General features: G+C 46.0%; 1 protein-coding gene across 1 annotated transcript; it reads left to right on the forward strand.

Moving 5' to 3' along the window:
* Positions 1 to 1065: 1065 nt before the first annotated feature.
* Positions 1066 to 10098, forward strand: LOC111146819 (kelch like family member 38). Its single transcript, XM_022502515.1, has 4 exons — positions 1066 to 1252; positions 1678 to 3259; positions 7269 to 7374; positions 8498 to 10098. Exons 2-4 carry the CDS (start codon positions 1907 to 1909, stop codon positions 8785 to 8787), a joined length of 1749 nt encoding a protein of 582 aa, XP_022358223.1. The 5' UTR covers positions 1066 to 1252; positions 1678 to 1906; the 3' UTR covers positions 8788 to 10098.
* The last annotated feature ends 13071 nt before the right edge of the window (positions 10099 to 23169 follow it).

Genomic DNA, 23169 nt, shown 5'->3' on the forward strand with positions numbered 1-23169 from the left:
GCTCTGCCTCCTTCTTCCTCCCCCAGCTTGTTCCCCTATCTCTCTGCCCCTCCCCCTCCTCCCCCTTTTCTTCTTTCTCCCTCTCCCTCCCCCTCTCCCTCTCTCTGGCACACCCTGGAGAGACGCGCATTACCTCCTGCCTCCAGCTCAAGCCTCCCTGATGGGAGAAAATGGAAAAGTAAAAGAGAAAAGCCAGCCTGAACCATAAAAAAAAAAAACAATCGGAGAGAGGTTCCTGGGTGGCTCAGTCTGCTAAGTGGCTGCCTTCAGCTCAGGTCATGATCCCAGGGTCCTGAGATTCAGCCCCAGGTCCCCAGCTCAGCAGGGAGCCTGCTTCTCCCACTTGCTCTGCCCCTCCTCCCACTCATTTTTTTCTTTCTCTCTCTCAAATAAATAAATAAAATCTTTTTTTAAAAAAAGAACCTGAAGAGCTATCAGCATATGCCTGTGAGAGGCAGGAATGACCTGGAAGAGTATGACCCTTGCCACTTGACAACAGAAGCCCCTGGCATCAGCGGAACCAACAAAGGTTTGATCTTTCTTGCATCTGGGAACTCTGGGGTGCTCCACAAATATTAAAAACAACTTCTGTCATACATTCCATCCCCTCGGAGGCTGCAGGCAGAAAGCACAGCCCTCTTCGACGATCCTGCCAGCAGACAGCAGGAAATAAAGACCCACGGAACAGTATCCTCGGGCACGTTCCGGCCTCCCTAAGACCATCCGTCACCTTCAACTTGCCCAGAACTATCTTCAGTGACTGTCCCAAGTCACAGCAACCTGTTTACAGACATCTAGAATTCACAGGCACTTTTAGGACAAGGGACCCGAGATGTGTCCAAGTGGGCAGCAAAGTCTTCTCTAAGAGAAGCTGTTCCTCCAGATCTATTTATGCCGATGTAAACACTTACCAAGGAAACAAGGCATGTGGGCATGCGCTGGCCCGGCAGGCCCTCAGGTTGCTGCAAAAGGCAACTGGAGAGTCACATGTCACAACAGTGGAAAGTACATATGCAACTATTCTTAGCCCTGGAATGTATACACTGTCTCCCTGCCCGGTGCTTCTTTCCCAAAGTTCTAGAAAACTGCGAAAGCACCGTTTGCATAAACAAATCCAGAACTCTCCCAGGACAAATCATTTGCCAACTGAAGGAAGGCCTGGGTTTATGGTTTCACTTGGAGCCAGAGGTGGAAGGTCTCCGGAGGGACCAGGTGGACTGGGCATTGGGGGACGTCACCGCGGCAAACCAAGGTAAAGATCTCTAATGCCTAATTCTTCCGCAGGTAGACTGCTAGCTGTCATCTCAGAAACCCTGCCCAGAGGGTTGTTTGGTCTCTGCTTTCTCTTTATCACATTCTAAAACAAAACCCCCAAAGACTCTGTGAAGTCATGTTTTTAAAAAATAAATCGCAAAGGCCCATTTTCGTCCTTCAGTACTCTCTTGATGCCAGAGGGCCACGCCCCCAGAGTGACTCCTCGGGGAATGACTAACACCCAGAAAGATGCTTACATGAGTTTACTGAATAACAGATGTGCTGAGAAGCTAGAGCAGGGCTCACAGGTTTGGGCTGGTCAAATGCAGGGACTGTCACCTTGCTTCAGCCCCTGACCATCAGGTAACTTCCAACCGTGTCGGTAATTGTTTTTTTGTTTTGTTTTGTTTTTGTTTTTCTAAGATTATCTGAAGATGCTCTTTGCCTATCACCTTTGGGAGTAACCATAACCAAAAAGAGAGTGTTGGCTGTGAGGTGTGGGGTGTAGGTGGCCTCTCTTTCCAATCTTCACTAAGCAACCTTCTTGGCAATATCCACAGCACCTTAGTGAATGGACACTGAGTCTTGGAGTCACCACAGCTAAACCCTTCAGCACACGCCTCCCCTTGGGACCTCTCCGCCTCCTTCTAGGATGGATGAGGAGTCGCCAGATGGGCTGCTCTTCAAAGACCACGACTTCTCCTCTGACTTATTGAGGCAGCTCAATGACTTGAGGCAAAACAGGCTGCTGACGGATGTGAGCATCTGTGCAGGGACCTGGGAGGTCCCCTGCCATCGAAGTGTGCTGGCCTCCAGCAGCCCCTACTTCCGGGCCATGTTCTGCAGCAACTTCCGGGAGAGAAGCGAGGCCAAAGTCCAGCTGAAAGGCATCGACCCCGCGACTCTGGACCAGATCATCTCGTACGTGTACACAGGGGAGGTGCCCATCATGGCTGAGAACGTCCTGCCTTTGATGGAGGCAGCCTCCATGCTGCAGTACCCCAAGCTGCTGGAGGCCTGCTCCTCCTACCTCCAGAGCCAGCTGACCCCCAGCAACTGCCTGGGCATGATCCGACTCTCCGAAATCTTGAGTTGTGAGACCCTCAAGAAGAAAGCCAGGGAGGTGGCCCTGACATGTTTCCCTGAGGTGGCTGCCTCGGCCGACCTGAAGGAGCTCTGTGCTTTGGAATTGAGAGACTACCTGGGGGATGACGGGCTCTGTGGGGAGGAGGAAAAGGTGTTCGAGGCCCTCATGGTTTGGATCAAGCATGACCTCCAGGCCCGGAAACGACACGTGCAGGAGCTGTTCAAGCAGGTCAGGCTTCAGTACATCCACCCGGCCTTCTTCCACCACTTCATCGCCAACGATGCCCTCCTGCAGTCCTCGCCCTCATGCCAGACCATCCTGGAGATGGCCAAGAGGCAGATGTTTGCCACGTACAGCACCACCAGTGCCCCAGACCTCCAGCCTCCATGGCACGTCCCCCCAAGAACCTCTTACCAGGATTTTCTCATCATTTTGGGTGGGAGGAAGGACAACCAGCAGACCACCAGGGACGTTCTACTATACAACAGACAGACCAACCAGTGGCAGAACCTGGCTAAACTCCCAACTCGCCTATATAAGGCCTCAGCAGTCACCTTGCACCGAAACATCTATGTGCTAGGAGGCATGGCTGTCGGGCCAGGGAAGAACGTGCCAAGCCACAACGTCTACATCTACTCCCTGAAGCTCAACCAATGGAGGCTGGGGCAGCCCATGCTGGTGGCCCGCTACTCTCATAGAAGCACTGCCCATAAGAACTTCATCTTCTCCATTGGGGGTATCGGAGAAGGGCAGGAGGTCATGGGCTCCATGGAGAGATACAACAGCATCTTCAACATCTGGGAGAGCATGGCCAGCATGCCCGTGGGGGTTCTCCACCCTGCGGTTGCTGTGAAAGACCAAAGACTCTACCTTTTTGGGGGAGAGGACATCATGCAGAATCCTGTACGCCTTATCCAGGTAAATGGCTGGTCCTTCCCATCATGAGAGTGCATGACTGCACACATGCACACATATCCATACGTGTGTGTACACATATAAACACACGTGCATACATGCACATACACATTCATGGATACCTGCTTGCATGAGTGTATGCACACATACCTATAATCCACGTACTCACTATCCTTTGCAGAGAAAACATAAAGGAGGGAGAAAAGGAAAGTTGGAAGGGAGGGAGGAAAGAAGGAAGTTTAAATTCAGTAAGACTTTATCCATTTATGAATTCTGGTTGTGTAAGATAAATACACACAAAGGAATGTTAGATACAATCCCTGTCCATGAAGAGTTTATCTCTAATTTTATTAGAGATAAAGTTAGTATCTCTAAAAGTTCAAAAAAAATGAAAAAAAGTTCAAGCTAGAACACATGGAATATCAGAAAGTGAAGTTCTGTAGGAAATCTGCAGATCCTCTCACCCAAATCAGCAAGGCCTTAGAAGAAGAGTCCCAAGCATTGGTCTACAGTCTGTGACCAAATCCTAGGAGCCCAACCACAGATCAGCTGAATCAAAATCTCTTTGTGGGGGTCCTGACATATACCTGTTACAGACGTCTCCAGGAGATCCTAAGGAGCAGCCAGGTTGGAGAACCCTGGCCTTAAATGACAGGTAGACACTAACTAACATCACTAGCAAGCTCTCTGAGAAGTGTTACCAACAGAAAGCAAAATCTCAGAATATTAAGTCTTTTATGCAAGTTCTAATCTCTGCAGTTCACATCATGATATGAAAAACATGAATAATGAGCCTGTCTTTAACAATGATCAAGGAGCTCCCTGGTAGTTGCTATGTTCACAGATAAGAGCTATCTCGAGCCCAAGCCCCCTCTAAGAGCCCTGGGGACATGGGCATGAGCAGGACATGCACTTAACCCTCCAGGAGCTTCAGGAAAATTACAATTCACGTGCTGACTGGAGGGGTGCTTTAAGAGCATGAGACATGCCCTAAGCCAGTCTAGAGGGAATTAGGGATGGTGTGAACTTTCAAGGTTGGTTTGAGCTGACGTGAACAGGGAGGCAAGAGAAGATGGAAGACGAGTAAATGAAGAGGGAGAATCACTGAGAAGATAGAAGGACCTGACTTGGATGGAGACAGGGGCAGGAAGCTTCTCTGAGCAGAGGCAGAGTCCTCTGTTGAGGGAGGGGTGGTCCCAGGTAAGGAAACAGCTGAACCAAAGGCTCTGGAGCAGAGAAGGGCACAGCCCAACACCTGGAGGGACTAACAGACTGACCATGTAGCTGGGACACAGCGGGAGGTGAAAAGGCGGTATATCTAAGTGGAGCTTGGGGTGGGGAGGAGAGGAGTTAGTTCTCACATGTTCTCCATCAGCCCCCTTCCCAAGCTGCCCTGAGTGCCCCCCCTTCACCCAGACTGCTGCCCCTGAGCCCCTACTATAGAAATTCTGGAACATTCCCAGGGGATAGGTGTTTGTGGACATGAGGCTGACCCAGCAGGCTTTCTAGGCCTTGTCAAGGAATTGGGGTTGTAGCCTAAGAGTAATAGGGTGGCTGAAGTCATCAAATTTGCATTTTTAGAAGCTCCCTCTGGATGCCCTGTGCAAAAGGGATTCGAGGGGCCTATGTGGACAAAGGGAGGAGAGCAGGGGACTGTTCTAGAGATCCAGCCAGGATGACAGTGGCTTGGGCTAAGCTGGTGCCAGTGGAGACAGAGAAAAGTAACAAGCTTCAATCTAATCCCTGTTTTGTCTTGCCTTCGTTTCCCCAGCCCGTATTCTCAGCTCTTCTCTGACCATCTAGGCAGATTTTGAGCCTGTTCCAAGTCCCACTCATATATTTGAGCCAAGAGAGACATGGCGGCTCCCCACCAAGCTCTGGCCACACAATGTGGACGTAACAGAGGGCTTCTATGTAAAGCTAGAACCCCTCCCTCTTTTAAAAAAGTACTTTTCAAAATGAAGTGAACAAAAAATGCTAATGACTTCACATTGCAAAGTTGTTATTGATTTCCTGAGAATACATACAAATCTCAGAAAAGCTTTCAAGCTGGCGTATCAAAAAATGAATGGTACCATCGAACAAGATGCTTGCAAAGGCAGGTGGGGAAAAAACCCACTACCATGTGAGTAATCCTTTTACACTGCAGTGGTGAGAACGGGAAAGGGGAAAAGCATTCATGGAAGCTTTTCTCATCTACTTAGCCTTGGCTTTGAAATGGTGATTTTACTCATTCAACTATAGCATGAGATCAATGTGTGGGGGTTGCTTGATGGAGTAGGTTGGATTTTCTGGCACAGATTCAGTTTTCTTTACGGGATGGTTCTTCTGCACACAAGCATTCTTTTAGGAACTATTGAACAGTGGTATCACTGTGTAATTTGTGTGTGTATGTATACCTTTCTCCCTGGCCGCCTTTCTCATCTCTGTTTCTGGATGGCACTGAGCAAATCCTTCATCATAACAAAATATCACTTCCTCCACTGGTCAAACACTATCTTTGTTATCCTTGCCCCCAGCTCTCTGGGGGTATGATGAGGATTGTGCGCAGATGTTTAATCTATCTTTGAAACCATACCCCAAACTTGCTGACAAAGAACAGAGAGCCAGGAGGCAAATACTCACTCAGTGTTTACTTTAACTCCAAGGATCCCACTTTCCAGTGTCATCTACGTATTTTCAGATGAAACCATGAGGCTTAACAGGCTGTCTCTAGCACATGACCTCATCTAGGCTTCATCAGCTTCAAGAATGGAAAGACCTCGAGAGATCTTCGGTCTCAAAATGCGCCATCAAGAAAGGCGACACCTATATGGCCCCAGGCAGAGTCATGACTGTGGTGGTTAAGAAGTTGGACTCTGGGGGCATCTGGGTGGCTCAGTGGGTTAAAGCCTCTGCCTTCAGCTCAGGTCATGATCTCAGGGTCCTGGGATGGAGCCCTACGTTGGGCTCTCTACTCAGCAGGGAGCCTGCTTCCTCCTCTCTCTCTGCCTGCCTCTCTGCCTACTTGTGGTCTCTGTCTGTCAAATAAATACATAAATAAAAATCTTAAAAAAAAAAAAAGAAGAAGAAGAAGAAGAAGTTGGGCTCTGGGCTCAACCAGACTAGCTCTTCCATTCCTTAGCCATGTGACTTTCAGCATGTCACTTAGTCTCTCTGAACCTCAATGATCTAATGTGAAAAATGGGGGCAAGTAATGGTACCTACTTCATAGGATGGTTGTGAAGATCAAATTTGGTAATATGATAAAAAATAGAGTCTTTCATATGGTAGCAATTAAATTTTATATAGAAAAAAATGCCATTTTCTTTGGCAAATAAATGTTTTGCCCCTTCTTTTCTTATATGAAATCCATCCTAAATCTCTTGTGCTAAATTTTGCTAGCAGTGAACTACTTTATATTTGATATTTGAACTTTATTTAAACTGAAAGGGACATGTTCTGGGAATAATGCTTTGCGATGCTATTTCAGACCGTGGCCAAGGAGCCCTGCCCTACCTCCTTGCTCTTTTACTTTTTTCTCATGCTTCCTCTATGATTCTAATGACTTTTAGGCATGAACTGTTCAAAAGCCTTCCTCACTTAGCCCCACATGCATTCCTGGCTCTCAGGCCCTCTCTGATACACGGGAACATTCAGAAATTTAAACATGAGCCGGAAATAGAAATGATTGAAAAATCACTGGTTTTATGAATACCCAAGTTGCTCCATTTCCCATTAAAAAGAAAAAAATGTTCCAAGTAAGGTAAGCAAACACATACCACAACGCGTAACTCTCGGTCCATTCTGTGGAGACATAGCTGAGGATCTCATGGTCTCACATAAAGACCAGTTTCTAGTAATAGATACTTTCTGTTATTTAATTACATTTTGTTGATAATAATACACCTACCTACATTTTAAAAAGTGAAAAGAAAAACAATCTTATTTCACTCTCTTAAATACTACTTCTATCTTTTAAAAAATATATATCACTTTACGGTGCAGCACCATGATTCTATTTCTCCCTCAGGTTTATCACATTTCCAGAAACACATGGTTCAAAATGGAGACAAGGATGATCAAGAATGTGTGCGCCCCTGCCGTGGTGCTTCGGGAGAAGATTGTTATCGTAGGAGGTGAGTTGGAACAGAGGATAGCTAGGCTGGACACAAACTTGGCATCTCCCATGGAAAAAGGGTCACTAAATAGACAGATGTTGTTCTACAAAACAGTGTTTTTAAAAGCACATCCATCCAACTAGGGGAGTGTGGATGACTTGACAAAGTTCTTTTCTCATCCAGAAGTTTCTCCCTGTCTTCATCTGTAAACAAGGAATGAAATAATACCCACTTCACGGAATTGTTGTGATAATAAAATGTGCTCGCATATCTAAAGCACTTAGCACTATCCCAGATACATGGCAAATACTCAAAAAATGTTTGCTACCGTTAATAATATTAGGCGCTAATGGATCATTTCTCTGTAACTACAGTAGAGTGTCTTGGTTTAGAGGAATAGTTCTAGGGTCAGACCTGGGTTCAAATCCTGACTCTGTCACTGGCTGTATACTCTTTGGCACGTTGTTAATCTTTTTCTGTGCCTCTGTTTGCACATCTGTAAAATGGGGGTCCTAAAAGTAGGGAGTGGTGGGGACCAGATAGGGCTGTGGTGGGAACTGTTCCTGAATTCCCAAGGCTCCTTCCCTGGATTATTAAGGCTCTTGCGGGGGGAAGGGAACATGTGAGAGAGATGAAAAAGCCAATAAGATAGAGAAAGCTCGGGGCGCCTGGGTGGCTCAGTGGGTTAAAGCCTCTGCCTTCGGCTCAGGTCGTGGTCCTGGGGTCCTAGGATCGAGCCCCACCTCGGGCTCTCTGCTCAGCAGGAAGCCTGCTTCCCCCTCTCTCTTTCTGCCTGCCTCTCTGCCTACTTGTGATCTCTGTCTGTCAAATTAATAAATAAAAAATCTTAAAAAAAAAAAAAAAAAGATAGAAAAAGGTCTGGAATCAGGAGGCTGCTCCCAATCTAATGCTGCCTTAACTTGAGGTTAAGGATACAGGGGCCAGAATCAGACAGATCTTAGTCTAAACCCCAGCTCCGCCACACACTGGACCTTGGGCAGTTTATCAAAACATTCTATACCTTAGTTCAGAGGTCAGCCTTGGTACCAGGCAAAGGCAAAGTACAGACATGTTTCCAGACTGCAGACTTCCTGTCCCAAATGAACAATGTTGAGCTTGCCAACATGCCATTGGTTTTCAGGTTACACAAGGAGGATTCTTGCTTATGACCCTCAATCCAACAAATTTGTCAAGTGTGCGGACATGAAAGACCGGAGGATGCACCACGGGGCCACAGTGATGGGGAACAAGCTCTATGTGACGGGCGGGCGGCGGCTGACCACAGACTGCAGCATCGAGGACTTGGCCTCCTTTGACTGCTATGACCCTGAGACGGACACCTGGACGTCCCAGGGACAGCTTCCTCACAAACTCTTTGACCACGCTTGCCTCACTCTCCAGTGCATACCCCACACCCCCACCTTCCCGTGAAGTTGGCAAGTAACTGTGGGTCTTAGTCAAGATGCTTTCTATTGTAAGAGACAGAAACCCAACTCAAAGGAGTGTAACCCCAAAAGGATGCAGAGAGTGCCCACAGGACCAAAAGTTCCAGAGCCTGGAGGCCCAGAACCAGGCATACTATTGGTAGAACTCTCTGGCCCTCTCTGGCTCTCCACACCCCCACCCCGTCTCCCTCTCCCCCCTTCTCCCCCTACTTTCCCTCCTTCTCTACCTCATCTCTGTTAGACGTCATGCTACAAACAAGCTTCTGTATCTACAAAGTATGAAGACAGTGGCGACTGATAAACTCAGTGTTTTCTAAAGTTGCATCTCTAAGAAGGAACTTCACCATTATCTATATATTAACCTTGAAAATAATCCAAATTGGCTGTTTCTTAATTCCATGCCTTCTTCTTGAGTCAATCACTGTTTCCGGGGCTTGTGCTTCTGTAACTGTGTGATCCCAGAGCACATCCCTACAGGCAGAAGTCACATTGACCGTTACCACTGACAGCTCATCCAAACTACACAGCACAAGACAGAAGCAGTTTCCCAAAGAAAGAACTGCTGCGCTGACCAAAACCACATCTGCCCAGAGCATCGTGGGAATCTAGAGCAAAAGGGGTCCCTGGCACAGGGTCCAGGTGGCAATGTGAGAAATGGGCCATGACCGTGTTTCTTTGCATTCTGTGGATGTAATAAATTGGAATTCGAGGAACATGTGTGCAACGTAGTATCTAGTGTTTGCAAAATTATCCATGCAGCCAGAATAAAGTTTGTTTCTAGTGCCAAATTGTGTTTTTCTCCAACCTCTGGGGAGCTATAAACCTGCAGAATTCATCAGGATTTTCATTTTGGTAAATGTTATGAGAATCACTCTTCTGAGGAAAGTCAACAAATTCCTTCAGAGATCCCAGCAATTACTGCCCTGTGCATGCCAGGGCTGAATGCCCCCCAACAGCGCTCTTGGTCTCAAAGTGCCTCCCGAGCTGGCACCGTCTTAAGCTCCGGAATCAACTGAAGATGGCAGCACACTATAATCACCTGGCAGTCTTCTCCCCAGCTATGGAAGCATCTGGAATGGGTCTCACTTCCCTGAGCCGGGCACCAGAGAGCCCTCAAGCCGGAACCTTCCTCCCCACCCTGCTCTCCAGGTTCATGTTCTGGACTTTTCCTTTCTTCCTGCACTTCAGCTCCTCATGTTGGGATCTGAAACTTTGCCCTGCTCCCCAGACCATGTGGCCGTGGTCTAGACACCCTGCCCAGGTTGTCAGCCCCCGTTCCTCATCCTGGATGCTGTCACCTTAGCAGTTAACTGGCCTCTTACTACAACCCATTCTCTTTGAACCCCTCTGTTGAGGCTCTCGATCCCACATCTCCCTGGAAAAGGTGACCAGTGACACCTCCAGCACCTAACAGGCAGTGCATTTTGATTTGTCACCTGACTGGACCCATCAGCAGCGCACCACACAGATGACCCTCCCTCCATGTTGAAATGCCTTCCTCACTCTGCCTCTGGGACACCACTCACCCTCTCTCCCTACTCTATGCACTTAATTCTTGTCTCTTTCTTTCCCCACTAGTAAATGGTGTGCGCCCCAGTGCTCAGCCCTTACACATTCCGCGCCTCTACCCTCAGGCCCAGGGGAGCGAGCCCCCTCGTGCATGGCTTTTCGTTCCCGCCGAGCGCTGCAGACTTCCCACTGTTCTCCACTTCCAGACTCCAGGGCTCACTCCATGTTTCCACTTGGATGTTAAACACCTCAAAGCCAATGTGTTCACATTCACTTTTTCCTTACCAAACCAACTCCTCCCATGGTAGGCCTCCCCAGCCTAAGAGAAGGAAACAACTGTCTCCCAGCTTCTCAGACCCAAAGACCTGGACGCTGCTCTTGGCTCTTCTCCCTCACACCCCACTCCATTTGGTTCAGGAGTGCTGGACCCAGCAGCCCCACCAGCCACCGCTCTTACTCTGGTCCAAGCCTCCATCTTCTCTCATCTACACCCATCACTGGTGTCTCTGCTTCCGCCTTCACCCCCAAATCTCTCTCCACCCAGCAGCTGGGGGCATCTTTCACAAACATGTGAGTCAGAAGAGGTCATTCCCCTGTTGAAAACTCTCCAAAGCTTATACTGGAACGAAAGTAAAAAAATTTTTAATTTAAAAAAAAAAAAAGGAAAAGAAAAACCTCTCCAAAGCCTTCCCAGCTTTCTCTGATGCCTTCCAGAGACCCACAAGATTGTCCCCCCACCTCACACCTTTCCCCTTCTGCTCTCACCGTGTCCCCCCACTCGGTGTCGGCCACACTGGCCTCTGGGCTCACACGTCTGTGTTCACACGCACCGTGCCCTGCGCCAGAACATACTTGGCCTGGATGCCACACCCACAGGGTTCCCTCCCTCCCTTTCCTCAGGTGTCTGCTCAGAGATGCCTCTCCTCGGTGCCATGATCCGATCTGTGCACGCGTCCTCTCAGGTACAGCCATCACCTCAGTCCCTCTCTCTTCACTGTCGCCCAGCCTAAGTGGCCTTGCTGCTTCCACGCCTGTCCACCTCGGATCCTTCCTCGAACAACAGCCAAGCTAATCTTTTTAAAACACAACCCCGTTCATATCCCTCACCTGCTTAAAATGACTTGACAGCTTCCCAGAGACTTTTGCATAGAGCCCCAGTCCTTTCTCTCCCCTCCAGGGCCTTTGCCACCAGCACCCACCTGTCTCTGGCCCTGCCTTTTCCTGCTCCCCACTGCTCCCCCCCCAACTCCAGCCAGCCTTCATCACTTCCCCTTCTCACTCCCGCCTCTCTCGTCTGACACACACCTCTCTCGCCTCTGTGTTTGACTTCATTTCAATTCATACCTTACCTGCCAGATTAAAATTCACCGCATCAGAGGCCTTCCGTGCCCCCCTACCCTAGCCTGGGTGGGCTCTCTCTCCCATTAAGTGTCCTCATTGTCCCTATACATCCCCTCTGAGACCCTCATCGCTGTCTTCCCCTCCAGGCTCCTATCTGCCCTATCCTCATCCACATTCCCAGGGCTGGGCTCACCATCCACTGTATATATTATAGATCCCTGGTAAGTATAGCACGAGTGGATTAAAGAATGAATTTGCTGAATCCACACTGTCTCTAGAAGCTCCATTTCAAACTCAGACGTTCCTGTGGATAGTTCCTGGGGTAAGCACCTCAGATCCTCTGCTAAGGGGTCACTGTGTCCTTCCCTCTTCCCCTTCCCCTTTCCCACCCTGAGAGAGAATTAGCGTGGCCCACCTAGGTCAGGCCTGGAGGCTGAGAGCTTATCCTAGATGGCCCTTTTTGCCCGGAGTTGGAAGTGGGAGTGTTGCCATCTATGAAGTCCTTCGGCAGCCTCCAGAATTCCTTCTGTCGGAGACTTGCTAATGCATCCACTTTCCTTCCCCTTCGCCTTAATCCAAAATATACTAAGCTGTCCGAGTCTGTGGCTGCTCAGAGCCTATCCAAGTCTCCCTGGGGCACAGAAAAGCAAAGTCAATTGTCCCCTGGAATTTATAAAGAAAGATGGCACCAGGGCCGAACACATTTGGACCCACATGGCAGGCCAGCTTCGTGCATCAGGTAAGACGCTCCGTGGCAGGTGTGTTCATACACCTGGGCAACCCCTGGCCAAACCCCACATCTGAACTGGGTTATGAAACGCACCCCCAGGCCAGAATGGATGCTTTCCAATCTGCTGAGGACTATCCCAGTCCAAAAAGAAAGCGACAGAAAATTTTGGCATGAGGCTTCCTTCGTCTCACTAGCTGAGGAGAGAGTCATGGCCCAGAGCTGAGGTCAAAGTATATTTAGCCAGCAGCAGTTAAACTGAAACATATTAAGCAAAAAAATGTCAGATAGTCTGACTAATCATCTCGACAGGCAACAAGGGAAAGGGCAAAAATGAAGTGGAATAAGAGCTAAGCTAGAAAACACTGACAAAAATATCAAAAACCCTGTCCCAACATAAACCAGTGAGCACAAGAGGAGCCAGCAGAGAAGCTAGCATCCAGAGGAAGAAAGTGGCTAAATTCACCTTCACCACCTGTAACAAAAATCTGTAGGGTCCCAGAGGATGAGGACTACGACAGGTCTTACTCAGATACTTCATCCTTCTCAGGATATCGACACAACCCTGCCTCACCCCAACATGCCATGCTGTCCTCTGTGCCTCCGCACATGCTATTCCCTCGACCAGGATGCCTTTCCCTGCTCTGCCTACTGATCTCTTACTCAACCTTCACCTCCTCCATGGAAACTTCTCCAACTTTTCTACACTCTCCCCCCCACCTCTTTATTCCAGCTCCTTCCACACTGTAACACCATAGAGACTTGTTACCGGACCTAGAAGGGGAGCTCTTCACGGAGGCCCACAGAGTCTTGGTCCCTATGAACCTCTAGGCCAAGTTCAGTCAGTACTTGGCACACAAACGGTACTGACGCGTTTGCAGAATGAATGAGCAGGTGCACAATTGAATGGGCCCTAAATGTCACCAGAGGATACGGGCTGTTCTGGATGCAAAGGCTTCATTATCAGATAAACTGTCATGCTTTACCTTGGAACTCCATCACCCTGGAATCTGCCTCTGGGATCACAAGGCCTTCTTCCGAGTGTGTCCTCTTCTGTCTCTTACTGAATTTAGGGCCTACCCTAAACTAGCAGCATGTCGCCTTGATCCTCACCTTAATTACATCTTGAAAGACCCTATTTACAAATAAGGTCACAGTCTGGGTTCCAGGTGTCAGGCATTTGTGGGGAGGCATTATTCAGCCCATTGCAGATGCCATCACAAGAAGGCATCCCCCCCCGACTCCACCCATGCCCCAAGCAGAGCCACATAGCACGTACTCCTCCTCCTCTCCCCATTTCTCCGGGGCATCTCCTGGGCGGGGACTGTGTCTTTCATCTCTGTATCCCCACTCCAGCCCCAACCCCACAGAGCCGGGCACTGCAAAGATACTCAGTAAATGTGCACTAAAGTTGACTCAACCATTTCACAAGGGTTAGCAAACACTGAAAGGACCCCAAGGCCAGTGTATAGAAGACACAGCTTCCAGGCAGCTTCCCAAAAGGCCAGGGTGAACGATACTGGCCAAATGCCCATCAAGAAGGAATTCGGGTCAGGCATAAGAAATTATGTAAGAACTCATCTGTTAACACAGTGTCGCCGCTAATGTCCTCTTCTTGATCTTGCCAACATAAGCCTTTTGGGTGACGTCATGAGAGTGAATCCAATGCTGAGGATGCTGTGGGGAAGGGAGTCTGGTTTCTGAAATGTCAGCTGTCATGCAGTCTTACAGGAATTCTAGGCTCCTGTTCAAATGCCACGTTATTCTCCTCATGTGGGGAATTTGGTTTTTGTTTTCCCTAAAGATACCCGCAAATCTCTCTTCCTCCCGATTTCACTGATTTGATTCAATTAGAATTCCAGGGCCTGCAATCCAGAATTCCCCGGCAACACTCCCATTAACAAGCCAGCGGTCCAGAAAAAATGGTGCTTGGAGGACACAGCCAGGGATTCAGGAGTCTGAGGCATTTCTAAGTTAGAAAGATGCAGACAGGAAGGTCTGCCTTATTCCTACTCAGGGGCTGTCTTTGCAGTGTCGCCAATGGTCCCATCAGCCCTGCACACATTCAGAGACAAGAGGGCTATCTCAGGACAACTGTAAATATCAGAACCTTCCCAAGAGGGTTGGAAGGGAAGCAATGTGGAGATACCTACACTCAAGATAAGATCAAGGAGAAAAACAACAGAATTCATTAGCAGAGTCTCTGAGACATTTATCTTTAATCAAGTATTTGAGGATAAAAGGGAATTCATCCCTACTTGGAGTATAGATTTATTTAACTGACTTATCTGAGGAGCAAAACTGAGAGTGCTAATGGACTTGCCAGTTTACTAAGCACTGAAGTGGCATTACCTAGCTCAGTTAACACAAGAACCTCTGGCTTCTCCTGAGCACCCTTCCTGACCACCCTAATGGGTCCCCCACCCCACCCACTGCATTGCTCTCTCTCTCGCTCTTTGTTTCTTCCCTTCATACCTTTTATCATAATTATTTATTGTTTTATTTGCTTTCCTGAGTTCATTTAGCTGACCCTCCCACACAAATGGAAGTTGCCGAAGAATAGAGAACACAGCTGCCCCGTTCACATCTGTTTCCCTGGCACCTGACACAGAAAAGACAATCAACAAAGACTTGTTGAATGAATGGATGGATGAATGAATGGATGAATGAATGAATGGCTATCCAGGCATTTAGGATGAGCACAAATGAGAGAGAAGGTAAGTTTCTGGAATGGCATGGGGGAAGGGGAGAATTATTGGGAAGGGGTTGACTGGCATGGGAGGGCACAGTGGCTCTTATCCAGGTGAGTGCTGTAGGAAAATCACTCTACCGGCAACCAGAAGAAGCTGGGGTAGTCTGGAGAGTTCAGATGGGAAGCTATTCCCATCCCCAGGAGGGATGATGATGTATGACCACAAACGTAACAGTGAAGTGTAAAGGGAAGGGAGGACACAGGAAACAAGGAGGTGGAATCCACAGGCACTAATTGGACATGGAAAAAGGTGAGGAGGGGAGCAAGGAAGAGAGAGAGAATGGTTGCTAGCCTGGCTGACCCACAGGGCACCTGTGCCATCAGCAGAAATTACAAAACCAAAGGAAGGGGAAGACTGCCCCAGGGTTCCCACCCTCCAGAGTCACAGATGAGTGTTCCTTGCCCTGGGGGTTTGTACAAGCACCAGGAATCTACGATCTTGCTTATAGTCTGATCTTAGGGACCCATATTTCAGAACCACTTTTAAAACTCCCAGGCCACCACTGAAAACACGTCTAACAATGGCTGTTACATGACCTTTCATGTCACTGGAGGAGCCTGTGAGGCAGATGTGAGTGGATGAGAATAGAGTCTGAGCCAACATGTCTGGGTTTCAGCCTGGCTCTGTAATTCACTGGCTATGTGGCCCAGAGAAAATAAACCAACCTTTCTGTTCCTTATTAACCAACCTCTCTGTGTCCTTATTGGTAAACTAGAAATGATGATTCTGTTACTCTGTAGTGGGTTGAATCATGCCTCACCCCCTAAAGATATAGCCTTATCAGGAAAAAGGGTCCTTGCAAATGTAGCTACTCAGGGGATCTCAAGATGAGATAATCCTTGATTATCTGGGCAGACCTTAAATCCAAGGACAAGTGTCTGTATAGGAGAAAGGCTGAAGGAGATTTGAATGTTGAGGAGAAGGTTATGTGAAGCCCAGGGCAGTGGATGACATTCTGCAGCCCCCAAGCCAAGGAATATGGGAAGTTGCCAGAAGCTGGAAGAGGCAGGGAAGGATTTTCCCCTAGAGCCTTGAGGGTGGGCAGCCCTGCCAACACTGTGGCTGTGGCCTCCAGAACTAAGAGAGAATGAATTTCTGGTGTTTTAGGCCCCCAAATTGGTGTTGATTTATTACAGCAGCCCCAGGAAATTAACATACTCCCTCATAGGATTGCCACAAGGACTGAAAGAGGTCATGTTCATAAAGTAGCCAGCACTCAATAATTTATCAAAAATTACTATTATCTTGTACTTCCTGTCTCTGGTCCTTCATGGCCCCGCACATAAATTGAGAATGTTAGAAGAAATAAAGGTATTCAAGGTCTTGCTACCCGTGCCGGTTCCTCCACCATCCAACTCTTTCACAAGGCAGGTTGGGACCAGGTTAACCCCTCATCTCCCCTCTGTCCCTCACTCTAGGGACTCATGACAGACAATGTCCCCAATTTCCAGGTCTTCACATCTCTGTGTCCAACCCAGAGGACGGAGCGGGGGGTGGGGGTGGAGAGGCACTTGCCCTTAACCCATCTCCTCAGTGGACATGATGATGAGACACAGAATTCTGAGCAATCACCCTCCAGATCTTCCCACGTGAAAGAAGATCCTAGGCAAGTCACTCAACCCCACTAAGACACGGTTGCCAAATTATATTTTAGGCATTATGATATTTTCCTCTTCTCAGGGCTTAGCGAGGGGGAAGCACCCAAGACAACCGTATAAATGTCTAAAGCAAAAGTAGCAACCATGAATGGTGGGGATAATAACAGATGTAGAAGCAAAATGTACAATGACATTTTAAATGTCAATGACACTTTAAATTTACAATGGCGTTGTAAATGACAATGACAGAAGAAAGGATGAGAGGGACGAGGTGAGGAAGCTTCACAGCTGTTTTGCCTGGGGATGCAATGATCTCTCACCAGACTATAGAAGAGGACCCCTAACCACTCTTCCTGGCTCTAAAGTCTCCTTGTCTAACTCACTGTCCCCTGCTAGAGGTAATCCTAGAGGGGCTGGGGAAGCAATAGATCGATTTATGTTTCCAAAAGATAATCCTGGCCAGATCTCTTTCTTGCTTAAACCCTTTCGATGGTTTCCCACAACCAAAAAATTTAAGCTTCACTTCCATATTTATGAGGTCCTTACATGTGGAAGAATAAACAGCCTCCACTTGACTAAATAACAAAATGGTAGTGGAGGGCCCACCCAGTAGGCACTCAGTAAATGCTATTCGCTTTGCTGCCCCACTGGCCAGAAAGAAAACTCTCTCACTTGCCTATTAGCAATGTTTAGCTTTTACCTATAGCTGTAGGTAAATAGAAAACAAGACTAAGTAGATCTGAGGTATATGGCCACTAGCTTCTCATCCTATGGGGACACCATGACATGCTCTTCCATACCAAAGTCATAGGACAATGAGCGCAGAAAAGCTCAGTTGCGGTGAATGTGGTCAAGGCCTTAGTTTCTCAAAATGTCTTCAGGGAAATACTTTGCCCTCAAAATTGCCTCCTTTTCATCTAGAATGATGATTCATTTCATTATTCAATGACTAAAAATTCATGAAATTTTGTGGTTAAAGCAAAAATGTATCACATAAAATTCCATATGTCCATGCAGTGGGACTGAGAAAAATCTAACAATGAAAACTATCATTTCTTCCCTCAGAGTTTAACAGATATCTTCACCTTTTTTTTTTCCACTTATAATATTTTTATCCCCTTAATCAACAACATTGCTTTAAAAAAATTAGATAAAAGGCTCTAAAAATAAAGAGAATGGTTGAAGCACTGTACTTTCTTAGATTAGATTCAAATTCTCAAATGCAAATGTAACATTTCTGAGTCACGGAGTTGGAAGGAGGCCTGAGAGACCAGTTGGTCCAATCCGGAGAGGCAACATGGAGAACCAGAAACAGCAGCAGGCCTTATGAAAAACATCTGAGGACCTGGATTTGAGGTTCAGCTCTCCCTATAGAGAGGACTCTTGGGCAGGTCACTAAGCAGCAATGCCTTGCCTATAAAATGCATGAATCTCATTTGCCCAACACTCCTGAGAAAATTGCAACTGTAGATGGAAAAGATGGCAGCCATTGATAAATATCCTCCTACATTCTTCATTCTACCCCTCTGGGCTCAAGATCCATTTAGCCAGGGAAGCAAGGGTAAAGGGATGACTGGATAAAGACACCAAATATACTCATATAACCAACATCCAGGTCAGGACATTATAGCACCCCAAAGGCCCCTTCACACTTCTACTCATCCTTAGACTCTCCAACAGAACCACTGCTTGGACTTCCAACACCTCAGGTTAGTTGTACTTGTTTATGAAGTTCAGGTAAATGGGATTGGATAGCTCGAACTCTTCAATACAGCTTCTTCTGCTCAACATTAATTTTGTGAAATTCATCCATGTGGTTATGGGTAGTTACAGTTTGCCCATGCTTGATGCTTATCATATTTGACTCTATGATACCACAATTCACATTTCTGTTCTACTCTTGATAAGCATTTGTATAGTTTCCCATTTGAAGCTGTAATGAACTTATCTTGTGCATATCTGTTGGTGAATATATGTACACCTATCTGTGGAGTATGTAACTGGGAATGAAATTGCTGAGTCACAGAGTCACAATGCCTATGTTCAGCATTATAGATATGGCCAATCTGTTCCCAAACTATTCATACCAATCTCTGCTTCCACCAGCAGAGAATGAGAATTCCAGCTGCTGCATATCCTCAACAACACTCAATATCGTCTGTCTTTTTTGTTTGCCATTCTGGTGCGTGGAAAGTGGTATCACATTGCAGAATGATATTTTTAAAGTGTAAATCAGGTTATGTTACTCTGCCAATGGTTCCCTTTGCACTCAGAATAAAACCCGACTTTTAAACCTGACCTACAAGACCCTAGTTACCTTGGCTTTTTTGCTGCCCACTCACTCTCCTCACTATACGTCAGCACCACCTCCTTTCTAGCCTGCAAATGTGCTAAGGTCATTCCCAACTCAAGATCTTTACATTGGCTGTTTCCTCTGCCTAGAATGTTTCTCCTCCAAATATTCCCATGACTATCTCCTTCTTGTTCATTCATTCATTCAACAAATATTATCAAGTGATTATCAGGTTTCTTCTCCAATGCAACCTCCCTCAAGAATCCTTCCCCGACCACTGTCTAGTATGGTCATGGATACTCTCCCATATCACCCCACATTCACTCTCTAGTCCTTTATCTAGTTTTATTTTACTCATAACACTTATCACTACCTCTACTCCCTCTTTTAAGAATTATATGTTTTCTGCCTTATCATATTAGCATGTAAACTAACAACAAAGGCAGTGCATCTTCAATGCCTAGAATAGTACATACAGTAAGTATTCAGCAAATATTTATTGGATGAATGAAGAGTTAATGGAAGGAATAAGCTTCTCAAAGATAACTATAGAATATTAAAGCTAATGGGGTCCCTTCCTTTTCATTCCCCACTTGATTGATAAAAATAAAGCTCAGGGGTGCCTGAGTGGCTCAGTAGGTTAAAGCCTCTGCCTTCAGCTCAGGTCATGATCCCAGGGTTCTGGGATCAAGCCCCACATTGGGCTCTCTGCTCAGCAGGGAGCCTGCTTCCCTTCCTCTCTCTCTGCCTGCCTCTCTGCCTACCTGGGATCTCTGTCAAATAAATAAATAAAATATTAAAAAAAAGATTTTATTAAAAAAAAATAAAGCTCAGAAAGATAAAATGACTTGGCCAGGCTCACGGTCAGTAGCAGAAATGCAGTTTGAACCCAAGCTCATGACCTCTAATTCAAGTACATTATTCTGCCTACAAGAACTGGGCAGGGGATAAGTTTTACTGCATTTGAATGAGCCCCTAATTACTGAATGTTGAACATTAGGAATTGATTCAGCACAGAGAAGTACCCCCCTTATAGTATGAAAGTAGACAACACTTGAAGAAGATAAGAGAAGTGAATTGTTTCTGGTTCTCCCAAAGCACCCCTGACCTTTGCTTCAGAGAAAGAGAATGTTATTGAGAAGGTAAAAAATGCACAGAGCTGGCTCTCAGTCCGTCTTCCATTTGCTGCAGACAGGAAGGTGACCCATCTTGGCAGGAACAATTTCCCTAGACTCCCAGGGCCTGAAATCTCCCAGGGCAGCAGCTCATGCCCTACCAGGTGAGGGCCCTGTTTCATGCTTAGTTTGGGTGAGAATCAGGTTGTACCACAATGCGAGCCTCAGGACTAGTTGCATAATTGGATGTGTAATCAGTACCTTCCAGATCTTCAGCCAAAAGCACTCCTGATACCACTTCAATCTTGCTGAATCATCTCTAAACCCCATGACTGGATGATTCACTGGTATCCTCTGGGGTCATGACTATCAGGTGTTCACCCAGAAACGAGAACTAAATTCATAAGGGGAAATATCCTTTGGTTGGAACGCTGATTTTTTTCAGTGTGTCAACCACCACTCTTAGGGTTTCCAAAGAGTAATGGAGGCCACATTCGTCTCTTCCTCATTAATCTAAATAAATGGAGAAAGATAACCAGAGACTAACTAGATAAGATAAGGAGCTGGTTTTCGGAAAGAATTCAACCTGGGATGATTAAATCCATATAAATCCACAATCTCTGACCATAATTCTGAAATCCAAAAAGCTCTGAAAGCCAATTTGGCCTCTTTGCTCCTTTTGTATATTGGCAGCAAATTTATTTGGCGGCAAATTCTGACAGGAAAAACTGACATGAGACTATTTTTAGCCTTTATTTATCCATTTCAGGTGCATATTCATACCTTTTCATACCAGAATATTATTGTTTGATTATGAGGTACTGAATTAGACCCCAACGGGGTGTTTCAAAATATACAGTATATTATGCATCTTATTACTTTAATAGAAGCTGAAAAATTCTTAATACCCAAACGTATCTTGCTCCTAAGACTTCAGGTAAGGATGGTAGAGCTGTAATTTTTCACTAATCATATTTATTCTGCACAAAAATCTAGGGCAGGCAGTATTGTCCCCATTTAGCAAATGAATAAACTGAGGATCAGCGAAGTTAACTGTTATTTATTGCTGGATAACAATTTATGCCAAAATTTAGTGGCTTAACACAATAAACTTTTGCTATTTCATGCAGTTTCTGTGGGCCAGGGATTTGAGAGTGACTCAGTCGAGTGGTTCTGGCCACAGGTCTCTCATGAAATTGCAATTAAGATGTCAGCCAGTTATCCAGCATATTTTTTTCTGAAGGTTTGACAAGGCTGAAGGATCCACTTCCAAGACAGCTCACTCACATGACTGTCGGCAGGAGGCCTCAGATCCTTGTCACATGGACCTTTCTATAGGGTTGCTTCAATGCCCTCCCAACATGGTGACTAAATTTCCCCATAGCAGGTGATCCAAAAGAGAGCAAGATGGAAGCCACATAGCTTTTATGGCCTGGACTCAGATAGCACATTCTATCATTTTCACAATATCCTACTGCTTATACCGGCCAACCTCTCCAATGCGAGAGGAAACCACACAAGGACACAAATACCAGGAAGCAGCTATCAAGGGGACCATCTTAGAAGGCTGGCTACCACAGTTAGATATATCATTTTGTTTACACTTTACAGATGAAAGTCTAAGTAATTTGTCCAAGGCTGCACAACTGTCAGACTTAAAGCCAGACTTAAAGCCAGGTTGACCAATTTCAGAGCCCATACTTTCAACTACAACATAATACCACCTCCTTCATTTACTTGACCGTTCTAATATATTGAATATTTAAGTAAATTCCCGTCTCTTGTTATTAAAAATAACACTGAACGCTTTCTACATAAATCTATATCTCCATTTCTTGTACTTTTGTTGGCACAAATGCCAAGAGGCAGAATTTCTAGGTCAAAAGGTATAAACTTCTTTAATTCTCTTGGCTCATATCATAAAAAAATAATTGCCAGAAAGTTAACATCAATTACAATCTCAGAGAAATTTGTGTGTTCCTGTCTTACTATATCCTTGATACAACTGGATATCATCATTGTTTGAGTCTCTTTTTAATTTTACAGGCTATAAATATTTATTTTGATTTGTATTTCTTGGAACATTTCTTTTTTTCATATGCTTATTATTATTTATTTGTATTACTTAGGGTCTTTGGTTGTGAGAAAGAGAATTTGACTAACTTTGATTAGAGAGGGAAGTATTGAAAAAATACAGGTAGCTCAGAGAATTAAAGGAAAGTTTGGTAAACTGGCAGGGACGAGAGCATCCCCGGGACTTTTCAGCAACAGAAGAGAAGGATAGTCATGCAGGCCACCATTACTAGGATGAGTCGATTTTGACATTCTGTCCCTCTTTGGACAGTTCATTCTTTGGGTCAAAGAGCCCTAGTTTGAGTCATATGTCTAACCTTGGGTAGGGCAGGGCAAGTTACCTTGAGTCAATCAAGACAGCACTTAGTAGGGAGAAGTAATTACCCAGAAGTCAGTAAAATGCTATTACCCAAAGAAAGGAGGAATGCAACCTAGACAACCAAAGAACAATAAATGTCTACTACAGGGGCCCCTGGGTGGTTCAGTGGGTTAAGCTCTGCCTTCAGTTCAGGTCATGATCTCAGGTCCTGGGATTGATCCCCGCATCCAGCTCTCTGCTTAGCAGGGAGCCTGCTTCCCTAGCCCTTTCTCTGCTTCCCTCTCTGCCTACTTGTGATCTCTGTCAAATTAATAAATAAAATCTTTAAAAATAATAATAATAATAAATGTCTACTACAGGGCTTACTTTGATGGGTCCCAAACCCATTCTCTTAGATTAAAAGTCTTCTGCTCTTTATGCTGGTTTAAGATCTATTCTTATTAATTGCTCAAGTAAAGAACTTCTACTTTGTTTTTATCTAAAAGTTCAGCAACACTGGAGACCCCACCATAGACAAGCTGGGGAAGAGTTCTTTTCAGTTGGGAAAAAACATCTAGAAATATAGAAATGTGGCGATAAGATTCCTTCAACATTTCCAAGTAAAATAACCAAGATCCAAGATCAAGGGGATCAAGAAGAG

The sequence above is a fragment of the Enhydra lutris genome, unplaced genomic scaffold, assembly GCF_002288905.1.
Source record: "Enhydra lutris kenyoni isolate GAN:26980312 unplaced genomic scaffold, ASM228890v2 scaffoldscaffold14, whole genome shotgun sequence".
In the NCBI taxonomy this organism is placed as follows: Eukaryota; Metazoa; Chordata; class Mammalia; order Carnivora; family Mustelidae; genus Enhydra; species Enhydra lutris.